An 18,966-nucleotide genomic window follows, 5' to 3' on the forward strand; every position below is an offset into this window, starting at 1 on the left:
CTGAATTTCCTCCTGTCAACATCCTAGAAGTTATCAAAGACCAGAAACTGATTTAGATTGGCATAAACACTGTTGCTACAAGAGAAGGTCAGAGGCTCAGAATCTTGCAGCGAGTAACTTTACCTCCTGACTCCCCAAAGCCTGTCTACCATCTAGAAGGAACAAATCGGGAATGTGATGGAATATTCAACAATTTGAGATTGTAGATATGCTTGTCAAACTGGTGTGTTTGGTTTGCAAATGTTTTGTCACCCTCCCAAGTAACATGGTCAGTGTACCTCTGGTGAGGCGTTGGTGTTCTGTCTCGCTTGTTGGGGTACTTGGTGCCATCTCCAGTTCTGTTTCTCAGTGGTTTGTACACAGGATCTAATTCAGTGTGTTTGTGTTTGAATTTCTGGTTAGAATTCCAGGCCTCCACGAATTCCTTGGTGTGTCTCTGTTTGGCTTGTGCAATTATGGATGTGTTGTCCTAGTCTAATTTGTCCGCCTTGTTGTACGTGTACGATGAGACAAGTGAGAAATTGGTCATGTCTCTTGGTGGATAATGATGATTGTGTATCAGAATTGCTAATTTTCTTCCAGTTTGACCAAAGTTCTGCTTCTCACAATCTTTGCATGGTATCTTGTGCATTACACCGGTTTTGCTGGTTTTGGGTATGGGATCCTCTACATTTGTCAGCAGCTATCACAGGGTGGTTGTCAGCTTGTGGGCTATTCTGATACCTAGGGGTCTGAGTAGTCTTGTGGTCATCTCTGTAATGTCCTTGATGTAAGGTAGGGTGACTAGTGAGTCTGGTCGTGTTGTGTCTTCCTGTTGTGCTCTGTCTCGGAGATAATGGTGGATTGTGCTTTTCAGGTATCCATTCCTTTTGAAGATTCTATATAAGTGTTCCTAATCTGCTTTGCAGTTCTGGGTTGCTCCAATGAGTTGTGGCTCTTTTAAATAGTGTCCTGATGCAGCTTCATTTGTGAGCATTGGGGTAGTTGCTCATGTAAAACAACGGGGAACTGCAGACTAGCATTTATAGAAAGACCACACATACAGAACAAATACTCAATCACGCAAGTAACCACCCCCATGTCCACAAATGGAGCATCGGGACACTATTTAAAAGAACCACAACACATTGAAGCAACCTGGAACGATGCAAAGCAGAATAGGAACACTAATATGGAGTCATGACCTACCTTACATCAAAGACATATCAGAGATGACCACAGGACTACTCAGAACCCAAGGTTATCAGAGTAGCTCATAGCCAACAACCACCCTGTAAACGCGAAGGATCCTATACGTAAAACCAATGTAACATACAAAATACTGTGCAAAGACTGTGAGAAACACGACATAGGCCAAACTGGAAGAAAACTGACAATATTGATACACAAACATCACTATCCACCGAGAGACATGATCAATTCTCACTTGTCTCACTACACACAGACAACAAGGGACACAAATTAGACTGGGACAACACATCCATCATCACACAAGCCAGACAGAGACACACCCAGGAATTCCTGGAGACCTGCTTTTCCAACTGGAACTCCATCAACAAACACATTAAATTAGACCCTGTGTACAAACCACTGAGAAACAGAACTGGAGGTGGTACTAAACACCCCAACAAACTGAAACATATAAATAACAAGCAGGATAGAACACCGAGGCTTCACCGGAGGTGACCATGTTACGTAGGAGGGTGACAAAACGTTTGCAATCAAATACATTGGCTCGGCGAGCATGTCCACAACCTCATCCACAACCCAAGCTATAAATCTTCAAGAACTTTAAACTCAACAATTTCTCCTCTTCTCAGTCCTAAGTGGCTTAACCCATGTCCTTAACTGTGACCTCTTGTTCTGGATTCTTCTGGCATTCGGATTATTCCTGCTACATTTACTTTGTCTGAGCATGAAGTCATAAAGCAAGCTTGAAAATGTTTAATTTGATTTCATTTCTGCTCTATGTTCCTGCTAAACATGGCCTTCCTTCTGGGCTCTTCCCGTATCACTATACACAGGCCTATGTCCTAGCTGGTTCTATTAGGCCACATATGGATGAGATCATAGAATCCCCACAGTTTGAAAACAGGCCATTCAGCCCAACAAGTACACACTGCCCTTCTGAAAGGCATCCTACCCAGACCCATCCCCCTACCCTTTCTCTATAACCCTGCATTTCCCATCTAATCCACATAAGTTACACACTCCTGGACACTACAGGCAATTTAGCATCGACAATCCACCCGACCTGCACATCTTTGGACTATGGGAGGAAACTTTAGCAGCCAGAAGAAACACACACAGACACGGGGAAAATGTGTAAACTCTACCTGAGGGTCGAATTGAACCCAGGTCCCTGGGCAGCAGTGCTAACCACTGAGCCACTTTGCTGCTCACTGGTGTGGATAATGGAATAATAGGCTATAGGGCAAGATAACAATAATGAATGGATTACATGCCTTGAATTGGTGTATCTTGCTGAACACAGTATTGGCATAAAATGATCAAGAGAGGGTACATATTTTCCATGACAGGAGATCTGAAAGCTACTGTCAGGAACTGAATTGTCCCCTCTTGGCTGATGAATAAATTCTCCTCCATTTTGAACAACGTTTGAGGAAGCACTGACGGCAGCAAGGCATCAGAATGTACTCTGGCTTGGATTTGATTTCACTCCCCACCACCAAGAGTGACTTGGCAGCAGCACTACTCAGCTCCAGGGCATCGCTGCAGGAGTTCCTCAGGGTAGTGTTCTAGGCCCAACCATCTTCAGCTGCTTCATCAATGACCTTCCCTCCATCGTAAGGTCTGAAGTGGGAATGTTCACTGATGATTACACCATGGTCAGCACTATTTGCGACTCCTCAGATACTAAAGGAGCCCACGCTCAAATGCAACAAAATCTGGACAATATTCAGGCTTTGGCTGACAAATGGCAAGTAACATTTGCACCACACAAATGCCAGGCAATGGCCATCTCCAATAAGATACACTCTAACCATTGCCCCTCGAGATTCAATGGTGTTACCATCTTTGAATTCCCCACTTCCAACATTCTGGAGGTTACCATTGACACCATCCTGGTCAAAGCAGCCCACTTGATTGGTCCCACATCTACTAGCATCTACTTCTTCCACCACCAACGCTCAGTTGTAGCAGTGTGTACTATCTACAAGATGCACTGCAGAAATTCATCAAAGATCCTCAGACAACACCTTCCAAAATCATGCCAACTTCCATCTAGAAGGACAAGGGCAACAGATATATGGGAACACCACTACTTACAAGTTCCCTTCCAAGCTACTCACCATCCAGACTTGGAAATATATCACAATTCCTGTATTGTTGCTGGGCCAAGATCCTGGAATTCCCTCTCTACAGTTCAAGTAGGTAACTCACCACCACCACCTTTGGAAGGGCAACTAGGGACAGGCAATAAATGCTGGCCAGCCAGTGATGCCCATGTCCCACAAATAAATAATAATAAAAAAGGACTTTTGCCTCTACAGCCCTTTATGATCATGAATTCCACAGACTGACTACCCTCTAAGAGAAGAAATTCCTCCTCAGCTCTGAAATTATGCTGTCTGGTCCTAGACTCCTATAAAGGAACACAACCTCTCAGCACCTACCCTGTAAAGTCTTGTATGTTTCAATAAGGACACCTCTCATTTTTCTCAACTCCAATGAGTACAGGCCAAATCCATTCAAACTTTCCTATAAGGAAATTCCTGTATACCTGGAATCAACCTAGTGAACCTTCTTTGTGCTGCCTGTAAAGACAGTGTATCTTTCCTTGAACAAGGGCACCAAAATGCTTTACAGTATTCCATCTGAGGTCTGACTCATGCCTTGGATAATTTTAGCAAGACCTTCCAACTTTTATAGTCCATTCAATCAATTTATTTTCCCTATTACCTGCTGAACATGTATGCTAGCTTTTCGTGATCGATGCATGAGGACTCCCTAATCCTTCTGCTGTAGCTTTCTGCAGTCTTTCTCTATTTAAAACCAACAGAAGGAAGATCAACAGGTAAATATAAGGAAGAGCAACTGCTGTTTGCCTGTCACTTGTAGAGTGCTCAGGGTAAGAATTTTAATGTTTTATAGATATGTATTAGTAGCAGAGTGATGCAGAAAGACCAGAACAAAAATGAGTATTTAACATTTCTGAGATAATGAAATGGGAGGCTGGATGAACACAGCAGGCCCAGCAGCATCTCAGGAGCACAAAAGCTGACGTTTCGACCCGAAACGTCAGCTTTTGTGCTCCTGAGATGCTGCTGGGCCTGCTGTGTTCATCCAGCCTCCCATTTCATTATCTTGGATTCTCCAGCATCTGCAGTTCCCATTATCACATTTAACATTTCTGTTTCACTTTTAAAATGTCCTGAGATGATTAGCCAGACTCCTGAATTAAACAGCTGGTGTCAATTGACATTAGTACGGCAAATGTTTGATGGCTAAAAATAAACTTACCTTTTGTAATAAGTAACAAAATTAACTTGATCAATACATGTTTAATATTTTATTTTAATCAGATTTTTCTGATGGGACCAAAATGTATCCACTTTTGTAATTCTCATTTATTTGTTGGAATTAACATGCAAGTTCAACATTTTCTCTCCTTCTTCAGTCTGGGAATAAACCCTTTTGACTTTTGAGTAACATTTATGAGAAATACATCTGTATTTTAGAGAGACAGCACATGTGCTGTATGTTTTTTCAGGTTTGGTCTACTGGAGACATGACTGTGAAACTGCTCTGGTAAGGGTTAGCAGAGATTGTTTAGCACAGCATTTTCTGCAAGCTTTTTTCCATACCTCGCCCTTACAAAGCCATTTTGTGAGATATATGGTTTCGAAACAATTTAGTTTGACAAAGAAACTTGGTTCTCACGGAGTTTTGTAAAAGGAGCAGCTTGTTATTTAAAATTCTTAACTGTAACTACTGAGTAATGCATAGGTCACATTTGTCAACTTGTGCAAACTGTTGAGCAATAAAGCACCTTGCCTTTGATAATTCAAATCATTTAATATATAGTGTTATTCCTTCATGAATCTGAAATAAAACCTTACAAGCAGGCAAGAAGTAATTTTCTGTTTGGCATTGACAGTGTCCATTATATATAAGTCAATAACATAATAGATTTTAGTGGGGCAAAGTATATTGTCAATAATGCAAGTAAGAAGTAATGCAACATTCTGTGAATGGTTCCATGTGCACACATTGCAGATATTGCACAAGTGATAATGATTTGTGTTTTTGACTTCTTGCGATCATGATGAAACCTCAGACTTTAAACTCCAGAAATACATCAGCAATTCAAGACATGATTTTTGAGCTTCAGAATATGTAATACATGATTTTCCAGTATAGCTGCAAACCTGGAGTACTATTGTACCTGAAATGCAACAAAAGTTCTTGCTTAGTTACATTGTAACAAATGCACTCTGTATCTACACGAATAAATCCCATGTCACCTCCCATTTGTTATTATGACAGATGTTCCTATATAATGAGGAAGGACGGGTTCTTGGTGCATTTCTGGTGAAGAGTTCAATGCTGGACTTGGGTTTCTGTAGCCAAAAGAATTCTTATCATCAGCAGCACATCCCCGATGTTCCATGACATATCCTGTAACTGCACAAGGTGATCTTTGGAAGTTGTGCTTTGCAAAGAACTGGCCATAACTTAAGGATCCAAGCTGGGTTTGTCCTGATGTCCCCATGCACAATGGTTCTTGCTGTTCATGTACCCTCCCTTCATTCAGTTTTGTAGTGCCCCGAACATTATTCATGCTGTCTGGGCTGGCTTTGTGATGATTTCCACGTTCGTACTGGAGCTCTTTCATACAAATCCTCCTAGTTTGTTCATATGGTGTTTGGATTGGTAAAAGCTGTTGGCTTACCCTTGCCATTGACTTGGCTGCATCACAGTCTGATTTAGCCAACAAAGAATTATTCAAACAGGGTGAAAAACACTTCCCATCATTGCATAATTTCTCCTGAGAATTATGTTTGAACAGTACCTTGCACTCTTCCTTGACAACATGCTGTGTGGCCTGAAGTACTTCGATTTTGTTTTGCTTTATTGGATTAATATAAGGTTCTTCCTTATATTTATTGTTTGGTCTTGATGATGCACAATTTGAGAAGGTGGCAGATGTTTCTCCTTCACAATGCCGTCTATTAGGCAAAGCACCTAAATGAAAAAGAAAGTATTAAGAAATTGTTAAGCACGATGTGCTGGGAATGCAATGGATGTTGAATGAGTACTAAATTGGTGACTGCTGTTTCTAATTAGCTTAGTTTGTTTGGTCAACGTTCAATTATTTTCAGCCTCCCATTAAGGTGCTAGCAAATCAATCTATTCAAGAATCCTAATAAGTATTCCAGTTAGCTTTGCAAAATGAGACTAGTGGTTGATTTATTATTAGAACAGAAACTGTACCATATGTTGTCTTTGGCATTTCAGAACATTGAGAATAATATGGGGAGCTACTGTACCCATTTAATCTTTATAGACAAATGTGTCTTGCATCACTCTGTACACAAGCTTGTAAATTCCATCAACATGTATAGGATAATAGATTATCTACAATAAATTATAAGCCAGTAATTAAATTTTGATATTCTGACAAATGAAAGCCATTTTTGATGACTCTAGTAACCCATGTAAATGCACAAGTTTGAAAAGCAGCTATAAAATAATTTTTGAACAATAAATTTGAAAAACTGGTTTTGCAATGTGCTAGATAATACAAACAATTGGTTAACAAAGATTCATTGATTTAAATGTTTGTTGCTTAATATTAAAAAGTACTGTAGTAGTTTCTTCCTGCCACAGGGAACTGTGGGGATTCTAAAAATATATTTAAAATAAATAAACATTAAAATACTTTAAATGAATTAAATATTAAAACACTTTAAAGAAAACACATTAAACAAAACATTTTGGGCACAAAGTATTTTGGTGAAATTGCTTCATTTCTAGAAAGTGTCAGTTGTTGTTAATGTTAGTAACATCAGAGAGTTTCAGGGACACTCAATGGTTGATTTAATAGCAAAGAACTTGGTCTATGTCCAGAAAGTTCAAGTATAAAGGTTAATTGTTGCAACTTTTCTTCCACATTTGAATGAGAATGACTAAAATTGCTACCTGTAATCTTGGTGGTTATCACTTAACACTGTGTACAGTTACACCATGGGATAATCAACAGAAGGCAACCAACTCAAATACAAACCATGGCATGAACTATTTTTAAGTTATACTTTGAATAAAAACATAGTTGGAATAGTAAAGTGTGTTTTAAACTGACATTTTGTCAAATGTTGTGCATGCTGAGCAATTGGAGTTTTATTTAGACATATGTATAATCAGAAATAAATTGACAGGAACATGTTAGTTGTGAATCTTTTTTGACATTTCATTATCCAAACTTTTTAATGTTTTCCTTTAATGCATTCTATATTAATGAATCTCAATGTACAATGTGGTTTTAAAGTAGAACCAATTAATAATTTTTAGAAACTGCAATGAAGAATTTCAGGAAAGCAGACTACTGACAGGAAATGGGCAGCACAGTGACTCAGTGGTTAGCATTGCTGCCTCTCAGTGCGAGGGACCTTGGTTCAATTCCACCGTCAGGTGACTGTCTGCATAGATTTTGCACATTCTCCCCATCTGTGTGGGTTTCCTCTGGTTTCCTCCCAAAGTCCAAAGATGTGCAGATGAGGTGGACTGCCGTGAGAAATGCAGGAATAGGATGGGTGTGGTTGGCATGCACTTCATGGGTCAGTGTAAACTTGATGGGTCAAATGGTCTGCTTCCACACTGTGGGGATTCTAAATACAATAGATCGGTGTCCATGTACAGAGATCCTTGTAAGTTGCCACCCAGGTTGACAGGGCTGTTAAGAAGGCATACAGTATTTTAGCTTTGATTAATAGAGGGATCGAGTTCTGGAACCAAGAGGTTATGGTGAAGCTGTACAAAACTCTGGTGTGGCCGCACTTGGAGTATTGTGTACAGTTCTGGTCACCGCATTATAAGAAGGATGTGGAAGCTTTGGAAAGGGTGCAGAGGTGGTTTACTAGGATGTTGCCTGGTATGGAAGGAAGGTCTTATGAGGAAAGGCTGAGGGACTTGAGGCTGTTTTCGTTAGGGAGAAGACATTTAAGATAATCAGAGGGTTCGATAGGGTGGATAGGGAGAGCCTTTTTCCTCGGATGGTGATGGCGAGCACGAGGGGGCATAGCTTTAAATTGAGGGGTGAAAGATATAGGACAGATGTCAGAGGTAGTTTTTTTACTCAGAGAGTAGTAAGGGAATGGAACACTTTGCCTGCAACGGTAGTAGATTTGCCAACTTTAAGTACATTTGAGTCGTCATTGGACAAGCATATGGATGTACATGGAATAGTGTAGGTTAGATGGGCTTCAGATTGGTATGGCAGGTCGGCAGAACATCGAGGGCCGAAGGGCCTGTACTGTGCTGTAATGTTCTATGTTCTAATATGCTCTGTTGGATGAGAATTTATAAGAATGGTCTGATCACCTATGGACAATCCCTGGGCACTATTCAAAGAGCAGTAATTCTCTTTGATGTCCTGATCAATAATCCTCTCTTAACTAGCACCACTCAAAGTGAGTTAACTTATCACACACTGCATTTGCTGCTTGAAGGTTCCAGCTCTAAAAAAAACTTAGAAGTGTTGCTACATTTGGCTGTATATCAGAGACTGCACCTAAAATAAATGAATGGGCAGCAATGAAAACGCTGCATAAAATATACATTCTTCAACGGCTGTTAGTGAAACAGCATAACTTACACTGATAATTCTGTACAGAGCTGTACTGGGATTCACTGATTGGGTGATCCTGCAGATTCTTTGAGGGAGACTGACTGTGAGCTGATGATGAGCTTGTCAGATGCCAGCAGCTGTCACTAGTTGCCTGAAATGCACCCACATAGAACCTTGCTGTTTCACAAGGTGACCTTTGACTCTGAGCTATCCGACTAGGCGTCATCTGTTTTTTGCTGGCAAGCACTTGAGGGTCCAATGGGAAGTGTCCATAGGTATAGGTGAAAGGGTGTCCATGTGATGAGGCATAAAGCAGTTCATTGTTCTCCTGGTGAGAAGTGCCTTCCTGGGGTGATACAATGTTCAGCATACGACTTCCTCCCCAACTACTGGTGTGGTCACAATCAGCTTTCTCTGTGTGAAATGGATTATATTGCTGAAAATGTGAAAGAGAGAAAAGGAATGTCAATTTTAAAGGGGGAACAGTATGTCCCAAGGGGAATTTAATCTCATTATATAACTTGCTCTCAAGCTGTGTTAAAAAAAGAGAATGCATATGTTTTTTGTAAATATCTATATCATACAGATTCTTATTTGCATGAAGTTGATTACATTAGATTTTCTAGAGAATATTTTTAAATGGTTCCCAGAATATTAACCAATTTTTGTAAATTCTAAAACGTACAGGAGTTCATTTTCTTCTTTCCCAAATCCTGATGAAATCAGAGACCCGAATTCCAACACATTTATAACTTTTCAACAAGTACCACACAAAAGAAAGCTTTCTCCTCATTTGTGCGAAGACCCAACAAGCCATTGACACAAATCAACTCTGAACTCTGTCTAGAAAAGACATTAAAACCAATTTCTACGATTCTAATTATTTTACATGATTTTAAAAGGCACAAAGGTAGTCCTCATGAAATTTTGACACATTTCCTTATCCTCCTGGCAAAATGCCATTGAATCATCCTTGCACATTGTGTCCTTTCATCTGATTTTTATTACGTGAAAGTAGTCAGCAATCTGTTGCTATGTCATTTAATGTTAAACATGTTGACAATGGGAAGCAGCCAACATTCCATTCAAAGGATGTACAGCATTATCACGGTTCAATTCTCAAAACTTGCTCGTTTGTATCCTTATGCAAAAGTAGACTTTTAAAGTATTCACAATGTTGATTTAATTTTTTAAAGAAGTTTTATTAATACAATTCAATATTGTTATTCTGGTAAGAAAAGTTAAGTCACATTTTGCAGATTTTAGCACATAATCTAGGGTGAAACTTTGGTCCAAACAGAGGGATAGCCCCACAGTTGGCAGAGCAGACATTAAATTAAGACCTTATTGCCTGTATGCTGGCTCCAATAATTCCTTAGGCGATACACCAACGTAACAGATTAACTTGTTATTTATTTCTTTATGTGGGACATGACTGAGCACAAATTGGAAGTGGCTTCTGTTTAAATTATAGCAATGGCTGTACTTCAAAAGTATATAAAAGGGATAGTAGTGGCACAGTAGTATAGCGGCTGGACTAGCAATCCAGAGCACCAGCTTAATGATGACCAGATAACTACTGTCAGTTGCTGTAAAAATACATCTGATTCATTAATATCGTTTAGGGAAGGAAATCTACCTGATCTGGCAGATATTTGACTCCACCCTGCAGACCATTAAAGGGAGGGCAAGCTATCCAGTGACACCCACATCCATAAATGTTTTTTTTAAAAAATTGACCGTGATTTCCTTTGTCCAGAGAGCATAGAAAGCCAATATAAATTCCAGTTCGTTCGTTCTTCATTCATTGTTATGGAATGATAAGGAGCAGGAGGGTTCCCATTTCCAGTTGCAATTCAGTATGTGTCTACTTGGGATGGAGTGCATCTGAGAATGCCTGGTGGGAGCAGGTTTAGGACCAGAAATTGTGCCCTCTGAAGTAAAATGGTTAGCATTCATGATTTGAGCTTGGATACAGTGATTGACCACTTGTGTGAGGTATCCAGAAACTGTTGAGGCTTTTGGAAGTTGTTCTACTCAGGTTCAGTGATTGATTTGTAAGCTTACAGTGTTTTTGTTTTAGAGATAATAGGAACTGCAGATGCTAGAGAATCCAAGATAACGAGGTGTAGAGCTGGATGAACACAACAGGCCAAGCAGCATCATAGGAGCAGGAAGGCTGACGTTTCAGGCCTAGACCCTTCAACAGAAAAAGTGTTTATGTTTTCCAGTTTTAGTAATAGTGGAGAACAAAACATCAGGGACATTTGAAATATGGATGGATGCTACAATGTGCAAGATGGGCTTGAACACAATGAACTGAATAGCCTTTTCTCCTTTCCAACATCCTTGATCCTCTGAACGTTCAGGCTGACATATTCAATCAGAGTTCTAACATAGGTTATCATTATTAAGAAACCAAGGAACAATTTGTAAGGATGAAGAGATGTACCATGTATTAAAACTTTCCAGTTTGCAGGATAATGAATGCTTTTCTGCTGTTAGCCTGGTATAACCATTAGTTGCCATCAACCTTCCCACTAGTTTCAAGAAATTGCATGATTTACACTAAGTGTGAACTAAACTCATTTTAGGAAATTAGGAAGGCTATTTCAAGAGGTTAATAGCCAGTTATTGGGGTAAATTACTGTTCCTGACATGTCACTCAATCCTGGGAGACCCAAATAGGAAATATTTAAGTTATGGATTGTCATTCCTACAGGTAGCAAATTGTTCCTAAAAGTTTATGAATATCAACATTTGAAACATTTTCAGAACTTTTCTGTTTAGCCTCATCTTTTTCTTTTTCAATCCAAGTTTTCCTTTCTTTCTGTTTCTCCTATATCTGACTTTGATTCATTCAGCATGTTTCCTTCCCCATTGTTCTCTTTATTTTTCTCCTACCTTTCAATATAATTGATGAATATCTGTCCCATCATTTACCAAGGTCCCAAATGTTGATCTTGTTGGTCCATTATTGGCTCACATTTCCAGCATTGTTCACCTGTTTATTAAGGTGCTAAAAGTGCTCTTAATAATCCAAATGGTGTCTACAAATCTTAATGCTTTTGCTTCATCTTAATACCTGGAAAATTTGATCAAGTCAGCCTCAATTTTCTAAATTCCAGTGAACAAAACTCTATTTTGTGTAATCTCGCAATTTAAATTTTGGAGTCCAGGACAGAAAAATTGGAACCGTTACTGCTATTTTTTTGGAAGCACTTGGAGTTTCAAAATGGTGTCCATGGTGTGCACGCACAGATAGGGTGAATTGGACCAGGCCATGTTGGTGAGGGCATTAGCACATGCTCAGTGAGTGGCTGTTGGAGCTACATGGGTCAGGCAGAGTATGTTATTAATCAGCATGCAATGCTGATGTATTGCCAGTGGTGTCATCCTGGAGCTCAAAGCTCAAATAAACATCTTCCTTCACCCAGACAGCGGAACACATTCTACAGGAGGAAAGTGCTCATCATGTGCTATTGAAAGTGATCATGGACTACTTATATGTTAGCTGCCTGATTGATTGATTTCTTGTGGATGTTGCTACTATTCTAAAAATATTTGGTACTTTTGATTGTTATTTAAAGTTGCTAAAACCGACAAGGGGTGATGTGGCAAATATTAAAGGAATTTAACTATAAAGCTTTTGAAAACCAGATACCACCAGGCAAGGGTGAATTAGTTGACACACTTATTGGAATTCTACCTGGAGAATTTGTTTGTTTCAATGACTGAGGTTGTAGTTACAGGCTAACGTCAAGGTTAACAATCCATTCAATGGCGTGGGATACCACAGGGTGAATAGCTGCGATCTCATTGGATTCTTAGAACAGGAATTTAGCACATGGGCAATGCTGTAACTTGGATGACCACAGTCACTGGTTAGCTGTTCGTTAGTGTTCACATTATCCCTGAACCATTCCCCAACATTTTAGGGTTGTCCATATTGCTTTTGGAAGCTTGAAACATGGGACTCTTCTCTGGGGTCAATTGCCAAATTGGCGTTGGTGATGTTTGCATCTGTCAGGTGGCACATCAACTAGAGGTAGAGCTGTTGTCAGTTTGTAGATTTTAGAGGGAGTTAAAGTTTAAGCTTTGAATTTTCAAATGTGTATGTGGGGTTTCTGAAGTCCCCTGCCAATGAGAGTGATTTAGAACATAGAACATAGAACAGTACAGCACAGAACAGGCCCTTCAGCCCACAATGTTGTGCCGACCATTGATCCTCATGTATGCACCCTCAAATTTCTGTGACCATATACATGTCCAGCAGTCTCTTAAATGACCCCAATGACCTTGCTTCCACAACTGCTGCTGGCAACGCATTCCATGCTCTCACAACTCTCTGCGTAAAGAACCTGCCTCTGACATCCCCTCTATACTTTCCACCAACCAGCTTAAAACTATGACCCCTCGTGCTAGCCATTTCTGCCCTGGGAAATAGTCTCTGGCTATCAACTCTATCTATGCCTCTCATTATCTTGTATACCTCAATTAGGTCCCCTCTCCTCCTCCTTTTCTCCAATGAAAAGAGACCGAGCTCAGTCAACCTCTCTTCATAAGATAAGCCCTCCAGTCCAGGCAGCATCCTGGTAAACCTCCTCTGAACCCTCTCCAAAGCATCCACATCTTTCCTATAATAGGGCGCCCAGAACTGGACGCAGTATTCCAAGTGCGGTCTAACCAAAGTTTTATAGAGCTGCAACAAGATCTCACGACTCTTAAACTCAATCCCCCTGTTAATGAAAGCCAAAACACCATATGCTTTCTTAACAACCCTGTCCACTTGGGTGGCCATTTTAAGGGATCTATGTATCTGCACACCAAGATCCCTCTGTTCCTCCACGCTGCCAAGAATCCTATCCTTAATCCTGTACTCAGCTTTCAAATTCGACCTTCCAAAATGCATCACCTCGCATTTATCCAGGTTGAACTCCATCTGCCACCTCTCAGCCCATCTCTGCATCCTGTCAATGTCCCGCTGCAGCCTACAACAGCCCTCTACACTGTCAACGACACCTCCGACCTTTGCGTCGTCTGCAAACTTGCTGACCCATCCTTCAATTCCCTCGTCCAAGTCATTAATAAAAATTACAAACAGTAGAGGCCCAAGGACAGAGCCCTGTGGAACACCACTCACCACTATTGTTAGCTATTGGTTGGTGGTATTCTTTGAATAGGATGTTGTTTTTGCTGACATTTGGAGAATGAACAGAGACCATGCAAACAAGTCAACACTCATTAGTTCCTAACCATTTATCAAAGCAGAAGATTCTATCTTCAGGGATGTGACTAGTGCAAAGCAGCCAGGTAATTATCCCCCATACTGATGTGTCACAGTGTCTGTAGCTCTCAGACTCTGAGCTGAAACTGCTGTTACATACTCCACATACTGAAGCCACGTTTTCAATGGGCCACATTGGCATCCAGGGGCTCCCATATGCTGCAGCTATGACATATTACCCACACTGCCATCCTTAATGGATGTAATAACTTAATTATTTTATTCAATTATTTACTTTTCTTTCTTTGTGTATTTTATAACCCTCATCACTATTTCCTATGCTAAATTAAACATTGGAATAGAATATACCTTAATCACTTAACCAGTCACTTATAAAACCTCATATCCTACAGTAGATTAAGAACAATGCGGTGTAAAGCGCTGTTCTTAGTTGATGCCAGATATGTCCAAGCTCCTTGATGTGAACAGCAGAGTTTCTGACAGGATTCTATATTCATCAAAAATTTCTAGGGTATATACCATCAATATTTTTCTGCAAGCTGCCTTGTGGAAGTGATTGTCTCAATATTCTGCAGTAGAACTTTGTCTGAGCTGATATGTTGTCAGATACTATCTTTTCCAAGTACTCTGGTTCAGACCACTTGGACCCAATGTCTCACCAGATGCAGGACCTGCCTCTATGCTATCCTTCAATTTACTTGGCGTGCCAGTATCTGGCCTGGTGGCTATGAATATTAAATCAAAGAGTCAGTGTACCTTCATCCTCAAAACTTATTATTCTTCTTCCACTGCCTGAGTATCCTAATGGAAAAATACACAAGGTTAAGATTATCTTACGGAGTTGACGTGAGTAGTAGTAAAGGTGGGGAAGAGCTACATACTTATATCATCGATTGCTTGTCAGTCTGAAGAAATTGTGAAACGAGTAAGATTAGGAAGAAGAGATGGGCTAGTATGAGGATACTGTCTTTTTGGATGGTCTCAGACCTTCCACAAGTCACATCACAGTAGGAACATGCAATATCTCCTTCACAGGGTTGAGGACATGCAGGCGTTCCTGAATCTCCTGCTGCCCCTGTTTGTGTGCCATACTGAATAGGAATGAAGAGGGATGGGGGTCAGTGACTGCGGTGACTGCTATGAGATGGCTACGGCTGAATGGTTGTAGTTGTATGCAAGTTGTGGGAAATGGGTGTGAAGCTTGCAACAGCATTCAGTCTGTAAGAGTGAGCAGAAAAATATGAATGTGTGAGTGATAATGGGAACTGCAGATGCTGGAAAAATATGAATAGCAGGATTGGGCCCTGATTAATGGGGAATGTTGGGAGGTGAGTGATGGAGGGGAGCGTGGTGGTGTTGAATTGAGAAGTGGCAGAGGAAAGTGGTGCAACTGATAGGATATGTCATCTGAGAATGCATCGACTGACCTTGAACCTATGTGAGATCATTGAACTTTGGCTGCACTGTATCCAGCTCCTTTGCCTTGACTCCTAGCATTGATTTTGACATTAGATTAGATTAGATTAGATTAGATTCCCTAGAGTGCGGAAACAGGCCCTTTGGCCCAACAAGCCCACATTGCCCCTTGAAGCATCCCATCCAGACCCATCCCCCTATAACCCACACACCCCTGAACAGTACAGTCAATTTAGCACAGCCGATCCACCTAGCCTGCACATCTTTTTGGACTGTGGGAGGAAACCGGATCACCCGGAGGAAACCCACGCGGACACGGGGAGAATGTGCAAACTCCGCACAGACAGTCACCCGAGGCTGGAATCGAACCCGGGTCCCTGGCACTGTGAGGCTGCAGCGCTAACCACTGAGCCACTGTGCTGCCCCAATAAGTCGTCTTATTGTCTTTCGACTGTTTATCTGGCCTCCTGTGGACACAAGGGATTTGTCCATTCCACATCCTTTACCAAAACCTCCAAGTGCAAGGTCCATAAAGCTTTGAGCCAGTGCTTTCTCGTGACATTTTTCAATGTCTCCTTGGTCAGATTCATTTATCACATGAGTACCAACACTTGGTCCAGCCAGAGTCTATTTGTCCTTTCTAACGTGTAAGCTAGCTTTAAACAATGCAGGCTAACTTTAAATAGCGTTGGTTAATCATGATATTGACCCCTGCTAATGTACCCAGTGAATTAGCATTGTGGTTAACACAAGCTAGATGCAGTAATCACTGAATTGAGAGGCAGCATGACATTGGCATGCTTCTTGGAATGCAATCAACAGGTTGGTTAATCATGCCTTCTGCTCATTTTCATGGGCTATTGACTTTAGTCTCCTCTAGTGTTTTTAAAAGCTATTACCCTGCCTGGTAAATTATTCCAAATATGTAACATTACTCCCTTTAAGATCACATATTAGATTATTTGAAGATTGTCATGTTGTGTGGCTCTATTCAAGTTACACAGTTTAATTGTTTTCTACATAGCTTCCATTAATGTTAATTCACTGGTCTAGAGCAGTATCAAGTTGCAGAAGGATAGTACAGTACAGAAATAGACTATCAGCCACCATGCCTATGCTTTCCAATTAGCCCAATTTTCCTGATTTTCCTATAGCCTTGCAAATGTTTCTCCTTCAAGTTGCTTATGCAATTCCATTTCAAAGTTATTACTGAATCCACATCCACCATTCTTTCAGCTGGTACATTCCAGATCATGACAGTTCAGTGTTTTAAAAAAAAATCAAGAATTTCAGTCCTCCTAGTTTGACTTGGCAGTTTTCAGATGCAGTAGGGGTGGAATGCTACAAATGGCCTCCAGGACTGGAAAGGACAAATATTATCCAGGGTTCAAGTTCCCTTATAGTATCAATGAACCATATTCCAAAATGCCTTCCCTGCTCTTTGAAAGAAAAAATGTTCAGACTCGGATATAATCTCTCCATGGTTCAAAAGCTTGCAGCCTGCCAGCCTGATGGACACTTGGATGAAACAGAATAGAACATTTTCTTTGAATGAGTTACTGTCTTGTGATGAGGAGCATGTAAAAGGTAACCTTTCTTTAAAAAATACAATAAATATCAGAAACTTGAAAATAATCATTTTGGAAGTGTTATTGAAAAAGAACTGGGCTACTTTTCAGCTCAGTTCTTAACCATTAAGAATTTAATTTTACAATAAGTGGCAGTCCAATATATGACGATAAATTGGAAGTAGTTTTTCATTAGGAGATGAACATACAGTGCTTCTCTTATTTGAGTCTCTGAAATTATTACTTTGCTGAAAAGCAATGAGATTTTAAAAATAAACATGGAGCCAACATCTTGCAGATGTCATTTCCATCTCTAACTTCATGTTTGAATATGTAATAAAATAATTCAATATGTGCTGGTTTGGATACCTTATGCTACTGTAAAACAGCATTGTGCATGGCAATAGCCCTTTGTATATTGTGTTCTAATATGATCAGATGTAGGTTTGGGCTTATTATTCTCCACAGTTCTTGCCCTCAGCCAGGCTGTCAGGGAGAAGTAGAAAATACAAGCCAAGTGCATCCCCATAGGGAGTAAGTAAAAGTCAAATGAGTCATCCTGGATGATTTTTGTACACTTCCTATTGCTTTAATCAAGAAAGGCTTTGCCAGAGAGGCCCACAATCAGATCATCTGCTTTTTTTCATCCCATCCTTCAATTTGCACCACACCACATTCCAGTGGGACATGCTACTAGGAAATAGGCCAGAGTAATTCACGGTGACCCTTCCTATAAGAAAACATCTGCCCTCTGTTCCAGACCTCTCCTTGACAACTGTGCTGTGAATTCATGCAGACATCAATTTTCAAACTTAATGTATAGCAAGCTCAATTCTTCAACATCCTACCATATCTGGACAAGTGGGTAGGGGTCATAGTTTTCCATAATATGCACCTGCGGGTAAGGAGATGCCTTGAGCTTAGATTTCAACTTGGCAATTTTAGGCTTCAGTTGTTTTTGGCTTTCATGTGAGGTAGGCAGCAGCATCTTATATGGGAATGAGGACTTGGTAACTGTAGTCTGGTCCAGTGACAATTGTAGTTCTTTGTATTCAATGTCCCTGCAACATAAGATTCAATACCATTATTATGTGTTGTATTAATCATTTTATAAAAAAGTAAATATTAGACTGTTCAAAATAAATTAAGAATAGTGCACTGACCATTAAATGCAAATTCATTGACTAGGTCTTTGAAAATAGCAATGAAGGAAATTAAATCCACAAGTGTTCAAACAGCAGTATTAACTGTAAGTAACTGCCAGCTGTACATCCGCTTAATATCCCAATCTGTCTCTTTGTCAGGCACCAGCTGATAGACTTGTCGTGGTCATTTCCTTTCAACCAGGACTGCCTGTCAGACATCTGGAATGTGCCTGGTGTACTGTTGATTTCATCAGATCATGAGTGCTCACAAAGCCCGTTTTTGCATATTAAAAGGAATTAAGCTGAAAATTTATTGCGCTTTGATGTGCAGCAGGAACTGACTGCTGAGGAGATGACTTGTTTTACTTCCTGCTGCATAAAATCACAAGATTATGAAATCATAGCAAACAATGCTTGGGGAGCTGTTTCTTCTTATCAAGATGAGTGTTTGATGCCTATTTTTTACACGTATTATTCATGATTGCTGATATAATAGGATGTGATTTAAAGTACTACATTTTGTTAAATGCAGTTTGCTTAACAGGAGTGGGAAATAACAACTCATCGTAATACTTGTACAATAATAACCTAATAATGTTTCTTGAGCATCAGGTAAAATACTTAAATGGTACAGTTAATGAAAAGATGACTTATACAGCTGTACCATAATAATATTGTAGATTTTATTAAATTGACCTGTTCAGACAAACTATGACATACCACTGGAGCTGGTGGGATTTGTGCCCAAGCTTTCCAGCACAGAGAGAGGGAGACAAC

At 40.1% G+C, this 18,966-nt stretch overlaps 1 protein-coding gene across 1 annotated transcript in view; it reads right to left on the reverse strand.

Moving 5' to 3' along the window:
• Positions 1–5,093: 5,093 nt before the first annotated feature.
• The window catches only part of sim2 (SIM bHLH transcription factor 2), a 101,636-nt gene continuing 87,763 nt past the window's right edge, over positions 5,094–18,966 (reverse strand). The window contains exons 9-11 of the mRNA XM_048540539.2: positions 17,940–18,105; positions 8,840–9,248; positions 5,094–6,210 (exon numbers count right to left, since the gene is read on the reverse strand). Of these exons, the coding sequence (XP_048396496.1) occupies positions 5,486–6,210; positions 8,840–9,248; positions 17,940–18,105 (1,300 nt within the window). The 3' untranslated portion in view covers positions 5,094–5,485. The remainder of the gene's footprint in view (positions 6,211–8,839; positions 9,249–17,939; positions 18,106–18,966) is intronic.

The sequence above is a fragment of the Stegostoma tigrinum genome, chromosome 12 (genome assembly GCF_030684315.1).
Source record: "Stegostoma tigrinum isolate sSteTig4 chromosome 12, sSteTig4.hap1, whole genome shotgun sequence".
Classification (NCBI taxonomy): domain Eukaryota; kingdom Metazoa; phylum Chordata; class Chondrichthyes; order Orectolobiformes; family Stegostomatidae; genus Stegostoma; species Stegostoma tigrinum.